Source organism: Aquarana catesbeiana, linkage group LG02 (genome assembly GCF_042186555.1).
Source record: "Aquarana catesbeiana isolate 2022-GZ linkage group LG02, ASM4218655v1, whole genome shotgun sequence".
NCBI classification, from domain to species: Eukaryota; Metazoa; Chordata; class Amphibia; order Anura; family Ranidae; genus Aquarana; species Aquarana catesbeiana.
The window spans coordinates 764741032-764749369 of record NC_133325.1 but is presented as its reverse complement, the minus strand read 5'-3'; the positions used below and the strand labels follow the sequence as shown (position 1 = coordinate 764749369).

General features: G+C 41.5%; 1 protein-coding gene across 2 annotated transcripts in view; it reads right to left on the bottom strand.

The window, feature by feature from the left end:
• Nucleotides 1–1125: 1125 nt before the first annotated feature.
• The window catches only part of HMGN1 (high mobility group nucleosome binding domain 1), a gene marked incomplete in the record, with an annotated part of 10231 nt that continues 3018 nt past the window's right edge, over nucleotides 1126–8338 (bottom strand). The window contains 4 exon segments of one of the 2 annotated variants that reach the window (XM_073617244.1): nucleotides 1126–2220; nucleotides 4471–4602; nucleotides 6461–6517; nucleotides 8004–8039. In XM_073617244.1, the coding sequence (XP_073473345.1) occupies nucleotides 2176–2220; nucleotides 4471–4602; nucleotides 6461–6517; nucleotides 8004–8039 (270 nt within the window). 2 annotated transcript variants of the gene reach the window in all.

Genomic DNA, 8338 nt, shown 5'->3' with positions numbered 1-8338 from the left:
GGGGCAGTTTGCAGGCGTTATTGCGCTAAAAATACCGCCTGCAAACCGTCCCTAAACAGCCTCCGTTGTTTGTTCAGTGTGAAAGCCCGAGGGCTTTCACACTGAAGCAGTGCGCTGGCAGGACGGTAAAAAAAGTCCTGCGAGCCGCATCTTTGGAGCGGTGTGTTCACCGCTCCTGCCCATTGAAATCAATGGGACAGCGTGGCTATACCGTGGCTATAGCCGCGCTGTACGAGCGGTTTTAACCCTTTTTCGGCCGCCAGCGGGGGTTAAAACCGCACCGCTAGCGGCCGAACACAGCTGCAAAAACGACGGTAAAAGCGCTAAAAATAGCGCTGTTTTACCGCCGACGCCCCCACCGCCCCAGTGTGAAAGGGGCCTTATAGTACTGCTTGTTCAGAATCTGTAAGGCTGGGTTCACACTATTGTGAATTAGATGTGGCTTACACCGCATCCAATTTACAGAACATTTGGAAACACTTTGTTTACAATGGGTATGGTTCACACATGTGCTTTTGTGCAGGACTAAGCCATGCCAGTACACAAAGGGCTACCCCACAACTGAGAGCATTGAAGCAATTAGTGAGGAAAGTTATTCTAACATTACCCATTCCTGAGGGGAATGAGCATTTTAGGCCCCTTTCACACCAGCAGACCAATCGGGTCCGCCTGCTCATTTCACAAATGTGATCGTACCACCTATTGTTCTTTATGGGGAAGCGGATGTGGGTAGATGTGTCCATATCCACCCACATCTGAGTCGCCAAAAACAGACAGATGGGGATTGGTTCCCCATTAGTCGAGTGGATCGGATCAGTCAGATGGAAACAATCTGACTGCCCCATAGAGAACAGCAACAACATGGACCTGTCATCCACCTGCTCTGCGGACCAATTCCCCCCCCCCCCCCCCATGTTTAAGGGGCCTTACCCTTGCAAGGAAGGGGGGGGGGGGGGGGGGGGGGGATTTGCGCACTTAGGGTAGCCAGTTTATAACAAGCAAAACCAAAAACAGTCACATCTACATAGCACTGTTCTGGTATGTTACATCTCGTATGCAATTACCTCCTGTAAAATTTTTTTTTTTTTTTTTTTTTTTAGAAATCAGAGTTCACAACCCAAAAAGTTACTTAACTTTTCAACCAGGTTTTATTGGTTTGGTGATCAGTACACAGACACTATGAACAATCTGTACATTGTTTTTCCTTAAACTCTAGTAGATTGGAAATCTAGGAATAAAAACATGTAGTCAAAATTAAAGTCAGAAACCAAACAAACCCTAGCGGCTTCCCAACTTGAAGTTTAAAGGACAAGTTGGCATTTAAAAAAAAAAAAAAATATTTAAACACAAAGCACCCCTCGTACCAGTATCTGATGCTGTTAGCTTAACCCATTCTCCGTAAAAATGAGATGATGGGATAGATACCAAACAAAAAAAAACAAATGCAGCCGCCCTGGGAGTGAAGTGGTTGACATTTTTAAACCGCTTTTATTTTTTTAAGCTTCCCAGTACATCACACTCACTACACACTCGAAGTTTTCCAAAAAGATTCACAGCACTTTTACACAGATACTGAAAATAAAATACCACTACCCCAAAAAAAAAAAAAAAAAAATAAAATAGGAAAAAAAAATGGTAACATCACAGATAAGTACACAATTTTTCAGAGGGAAATCCATCACCTGGGGACTTTTATTAGATGTAAAAATTGTACGCAAGACAATATGGGTACAGAGAACAATTTAACTGTTAAGACATTTAAAAAAAAAAAAACCCTTTGAAAACTGTGAATCAGACCAAAATCCAGGCCTTGCCTTCTGACTTGGCCTGCAAGCAAGATCAATGGGGCATAGGTCAAAATGAGGTGAAATTACTTTGAACCATCTCATCACAACCCAGCCATGGAATTAACCTTTAAGTGCTCCACAGTAAATACTTCACACTTGATAACATCTTTTTAAAAAAAATGGGCTTTCCATCCAAGCGTGTATTAAAAATAAAAACAATTTGGAACAAAAAAGACATGGTGGGATTCCCTCCTATTTTAAAAATGTGTTTTCTAGAATTAAACTACTAAAAAACTTGCATTTACAAAATAGTTGATAAAAATATTCCTCTGAATTGTACAAGGGAGGTACAGGAACCACTGATAAAAGACTTGGAACAAGATGTAGGTTATTCAGACTTCGATTCCTTTTCATCCTTGTCGGATCCTGCGGCCTAGAACAATACAAAAACAGACATTTCAAGTCACTACAAAAAGTAATCTACATTAAAGACAGAAACAGAACACTTCCTGAGACAACCAGGATAGTTTGTAAGACCTGGTAACTGTCACTATAGGATTTACTAAAACTGGAGTGCAAAATCTGGTGTAGCTCTGCATAGAAACCAATCAGCTTCCAGTTTGTCAAAGCTGAACGTAGAAGTCCAACCCAACACTAAACATTTTTTTGAAGCTGGTCCGGTCTCACGCTGAGCTGTCAGCGTTGCTATGGAGGCGGGCAGAGAAGGCAGCCGATAACGGAAGCCCCATACTAACTATAGGTGACATCACTTCCCATTTCACAGCCGTTGTCGGCCAGATCCTCTGCAGAGCTTCCGCTGTTAAATTCTTCTTTACAGGGCTAGATAGACAGTTGATACCTGCAGATTTACAGATTTTAGTGTTAAGGCCTGTACACAAACTTAAAAGCGGAGTTCCCACTGTTAATTTTTTTTTTTAAGGATGAATATCGTTTCTAATGCTTATTTATAGCACTCCCATTTCTGTGCTGAATCAGCGCTCGATTGCATAGAGGAATATCTTATATTCCTCATTCCTGGCAGTTTCCATAGCACTTATGGGCATGTGAAGCCAACAAGCACCATCTTCCGGGCTCTGGTGCAGCTGAGCAACCAGCATGCACTGCCCATTCTCATGCATGCGCCATATGTACGGCACAGTGCTGTACACTTGACGTTGCCATCACAGCAGGCGGCGTCAAAAGTTGTGACGGCAACAAAGCCCTCGGCACTACTCACGGGCTCTTGGGAAATGACAAGCATCTCCCAGGAGCACTAGCGAGCACGGGCGCCAAGGGAAATTGCATCAGGCACCAGGGAGAGGCAGGCAGATTCCAAGGCATCCTTTAGCAACAGACATCAAAACGTGAGAAAATTTTTTTCCAAATAATTTTTTAGGTTTAATGCTGCTGAATAATGACAAGTTCATTTTATGGGTGGAACCCCGCTTTAAGAAAAAAAAAAAATAGGGTGAACATTTTCATCCAAAGAATTTTCATCCAATTATTGTATACACAACTTTCGACAGCCGATTCCGAATATCCAAGAGGGACGAACTCCAGATTTTTCTCATACGGGAACAGAAAACGATTTGTTTAAAGTGTACCGTTTTCAAAAAAAAAAAAAAAAGTGCCTGAAGCTTATTCAGTTACACCGTCTACAGTAATCTGCCCATCACTTGTCATATCTGCAAAGTGTTTTCAATGCACCGGCAGTTACTTTTCACTTAGGGGGTCAAGAAAATGCCACCTCAATTACAATTCTAAATGTGGCAGCATGCCCTATCTGAGCAAGTGCACACTGGGCTGGCAGGGCACATATATGCTGTAGTAGCATTAAGAGGCTTATAATAAACTACATGTATGCAGGGTTTACTGTAGGAAAAGTCAGGGGCATTTTGAAACCTAAATGATATCAGGTGAAGTAATCCAAACACCAGTTTAAAACCAATGCAGGCATTGGATTGTGAAGGCATACTCAAGGTTGCAATTACAAGAAAGGGCCTTTTTGCCTAAAGCTCATTTTGCAGACAAAACATTCTTTAGATTTAGTTTGTTGTTAGTTCAGAATTATTGCTCAACCAAGGGTCATCGATACTCTAGAAAACTTGCATTCCAAGTATTTATAATTCAGTCTCTCATTACTCCTGCTATACTAAAAAGTCAGAGGGTGGCACCATCAGTTGATGGCAGTTTGGACATAAGTGAGAATACCACTTCAAGCATTGCTCGCTCACCTTTGACAGTGTCAACACTAATGCTGGGCTGTGTTGTGACAAACCAATTAGGACTCCTTACAAGTCAGTATACATAGACTTATACCAACACCATTAGCCCTGGTTCACACCAGTGAAACTTGTCATGCAATTTTGAACTGTCAAATCACATGACAAGTTGCACCCCATTTGTGGCAATGGAACAGTTCGAATTGTTGCAACTCAAGTTGAAAAGGTTCCTGCCATTTCATTGCGCCTTGCATTGACTTCTGTTAAAATTAAGTTGCAAGCCGCAATTAAATTGCACTGAAGTAGCGCGATTAAAAAAAACGCACTGGTGTGAACCAGGGCTTACAGAACCTGAAACACCACTAGGTCTGTAAACCGTACAGAACAGACAGGAATTACATGCGGATCTTGTTCTGTAATGGTATTTGCTTTAAAACAGGTCAGCGTCAGAGAAAACCCACCTCATCGTCCTTTGTCTCTCCGTTTTCAGATGGCACGTCCTCTTTAGTCTCATCTTTGTTAGCCTCTTCAGTCTGTTTGCCTTTAGCACCCTTCTTTCCCTTTGCTGGAACCTTTTTGTCTTCAGACTTCTCCTGAAAAGAAAGCAACAACATAAACATGCGTTCTACATCGACTGCTCTCACTTGAGCTGAGCCTACATTCCGTGTGTGTTGGACAACTACTAGTCCCAGTTGGGTTGATTTACTAAAACTGGAGAGTGCAAAATCTGGTGCAGCTGTGCATAGAAGCCAAACAGTTTCTGGGTTTATCGTCAAAGCTTAAATTGAACAAGCTGACGTTAGAAACCGATTGGCTACCATGGACAGCTACACCAGATTTTGCACTCTCCAGTTTTAGTAAATCAACCCCTGTAAGCAGACTACAGGACAGGTGGGACCCAAGTTCTACAGCAGCTAAAAATATTCAATACTGAACTAGAAAAAGATTATATAAAACCAAGGGAAAATGAACTGCAGTTCCGAAGCTCAGAAAATGCAATGAGAATAAGCAGTACACTAGTCACAGGAACTGGACACTTGTGAAATTGCAAATTGGAAGCAATAAGTTATTCTATTCAAACAGCAATGATGCATATGGCTAAAGTGAAGATCTGGTTTCATTGCTTTTATAAACAGCAGCTTTGCACCTTTTATGCCCTGATATTTATGCTATCAATCCAGCATGAAGATAGTCAGAGTTAAAGGATAAGATCACCTTTCATAACAGGTTACACCCATATTCAGGGTGTAACCGGTTATGAAAAGGAACGGACCCCGCTTGCCTGCTTTGACAGCTAGCTCACAATTTAAAAGACGCGGCTGTGTGGGGCTCCACCGCATCACTCAGTGTTCTGTGAACGGAAAACTACAAGTCCTGACAGTCTTTGTTAGTGGCTGTTGACTTGTAGTTCTCAATTAAATACCACGGCGCTGTAGTAGTTCATTGATTCTTCCTGTCAGAATGTATCGGCTTTCTCGTATGAGGTACAAGCAAGCAGATACACTGACAGATCTGCAGGAGACCAGCATAGCATCAGTGATCTGCTGATCACTGATGCAATGCTTTACAGGCTTCCAAAACAAAAATGCACTTTTTTTACCTGCAAAACTTCTCCTTTAAGGATATACCACTGGTATAGAGAAGTCTGATAAAAACCTCACCTTTCTGTATCAGATCATTGGGGCATTTGTTCTGCCTCTTCCTGGTTGGATCTGGATAAATTCCAGCAATCTCAAAATTAATTTTCCTACTCCAAATTATGTAGCACCACCAGAATATCTTGCAATTTTAAGTGCTACATATAGCTTATGTTAGTTGGTTTGCAGACTAATGTGTCCTAATAACCTTTTTCATTAAAATTTAAAAAAAAAAAACTAACAGTTTTCAAATAGTTGTAGGACAGTTTGACAGTGTTCAGCCTTAGTTGTGCCCTATTCATAGTTTCAGAGAATCAACTGGTCTGAAAGTAACCAGCCAAAAAAGAAAAAACCCACCATTTAACCTATTGGCTAGTTAAACGGCATCTCCTATTGGCCAGTTTAGCCCTCAATCTTTTCCAAGAATGCCATTTTCTGTTTGACAACATCCATCTATGTTGGGACAGTTTTGCCTATACATCGTTTCATTTGATTCCTTTTGACATGAAGCCATTGCTCCTGGCGACCAATCAGATGTGCCATGTTACACTGCAATGCCATTAACCACAGGCAGAGGGGATTAATGAGTTTACTGCTCAAAGTGGCGATTACCACTCTTACTAAGATTTTTAAGTAGTCACATGATATATGCCAAACTGTAGATCAGACCATCAACTCCAATCTTCCCACCAGAGATCACAGAATTGTGCCTAGGCCTTTCAAAGCTTTTGAACAGTATATGGCAGCTACAGAGTTCCACCACTAAAAAAAAAAAAATGTTAGTTGGGTAGCCATCATCAGTATTTGTATTTACCTTTACTGCAGCCTTTTCCTTTTTTGGCTTTGGTTCAGCCTTTGGAGGAGCGGGTTTCTAGAAGGGGAGAAAAAAAAAAAAAATATAGTAATTTTTAATGCAATCTGGAATATAAAAATATATATATATATATATATATATATATAAAAAAATAAATAAATTACATTACACTATTCCTCTTAAACAATTGCCACTTCTGATGAGCAGGGGGTGGGTATAGCAGGTACCCGATTTTGACCCCTGCAGTCTTCTGGGACACAGATCCCAGAAGACTGCATTCACAATGTGCAGCAGGCACCCAGCTGTGAAGCCGCAAGCCCATAGTAAAGATGCCCAGGACAGCAGGGGAGACCGACTGGGGTGAGCACACCGATGATCATGGGACAGGCAAGTGGCTGTTTTTTTTTGTAGCTGCTGAATAGAACTATTTAAGACCATGCTAATCAGAGGTTCTAATGAAGTTCTTCCCTGTAATATCTAAAAAGGTTTTTGCTATACAGGCACGCTTCCTTTTATTACCATTCCACCATCTCACAAACACTAAAGGCCACCTTCAATGGGTTGCATCAGCATCCTCACAGATGTGCAAGTTCTAGAAGCCCCTTCTACACCTTTTCTCAATGCACCAATTGTTCTGCTCCCAAAACCAACCCCGATTGTTCTGATTCTCAACACCAATTAGGTAAGGAGTGAAGCAAAAGTGTTTTTGCATTGCAACACTTATTTTTGACAAGAGAAATGGCCAACTTTACAGTCACACCTGAAGTTGGGAACATGACTGCAACCTCCAGTTTTTGACCAAGAGTAAGACTATAAAGAGCCATTTATCTATTGCAACAATTTTTTGGATCTCCGATTAGTGCTCTGTTCACACCTGCAGGTGTGGCAGAGAATGTTTTTGAACATTTTCAGGCACTGCATTCAGGGAAGCCCATTTCTTTCAATGTGCTACCAATGTATTTGTGTGCCAAAACACATGGTAAGATGCATACATGAGCCATTATGAATTAATGGCACCACTGTGCATCTACAAAGGGATGCATGGTTTTTATGCATTGCTGAAAAAGCATGCATTGCCACAAAATGTTAACCTAGCCCAAACAATTGTACAGCACTCTAGTTTTAGTTAAATGCTCTTTTGAGGCTGCTAAATTTACTATTACCACACATTACCCACTCTGGACAACCTTGCCTATAAAGTCTCCCTTTTAAAGATTGAATTACACTGACCTGTACTAATATTATGCGACTGGGCATTCAGAGTGAACAAGAACTTTCTTCTCACTGTTGGATAACTGACGTTATTCACCCAACTTTGTGAAGATTCGCCACTACTTTAGTAAAGCCCAGGAAGAAGCTGGTTCACTGACAGGAAAGTGCAGTTCCCCAGAGTAATGATTATAGAACAGTGCTGTGAAGGAGATCCGTATAATTCAATCTTTCAAAGGAAGGCTTATCCGCTAGGTCATAGACTGCACGTTAGCCTCCTAAAACTGACTATTTGTGGACAAACCATGAAGAGCAGTGAAAAGCGTTCGCTTACTTTTTGCAGTTTGTGCACCACTGGGGAAGATGTCCACTTTTGCAGCCAAATGAGGATAAAAACATCAACTTTATACATATTCACATAGTATAACAAAGCAGAACTAAACCCTTCTATCCTTTACAGCAGGGGTAGGCAACCTCGGCCCTCCAGGAGTTTTGAAACTACAAGTCCAACAATCACAGACATGACTCCTAGAGGCAGAGGAATGAAGGTATTATAGTTGCACCACAGCTGGAGGGCCGAGGTTGCCTACCCCTGCTTTACAGCCAAGTAAAGAACCATCTTAAGCTCTGACCCGCAGTTGGCATGGTACTACACATGTGGTCTGTTAC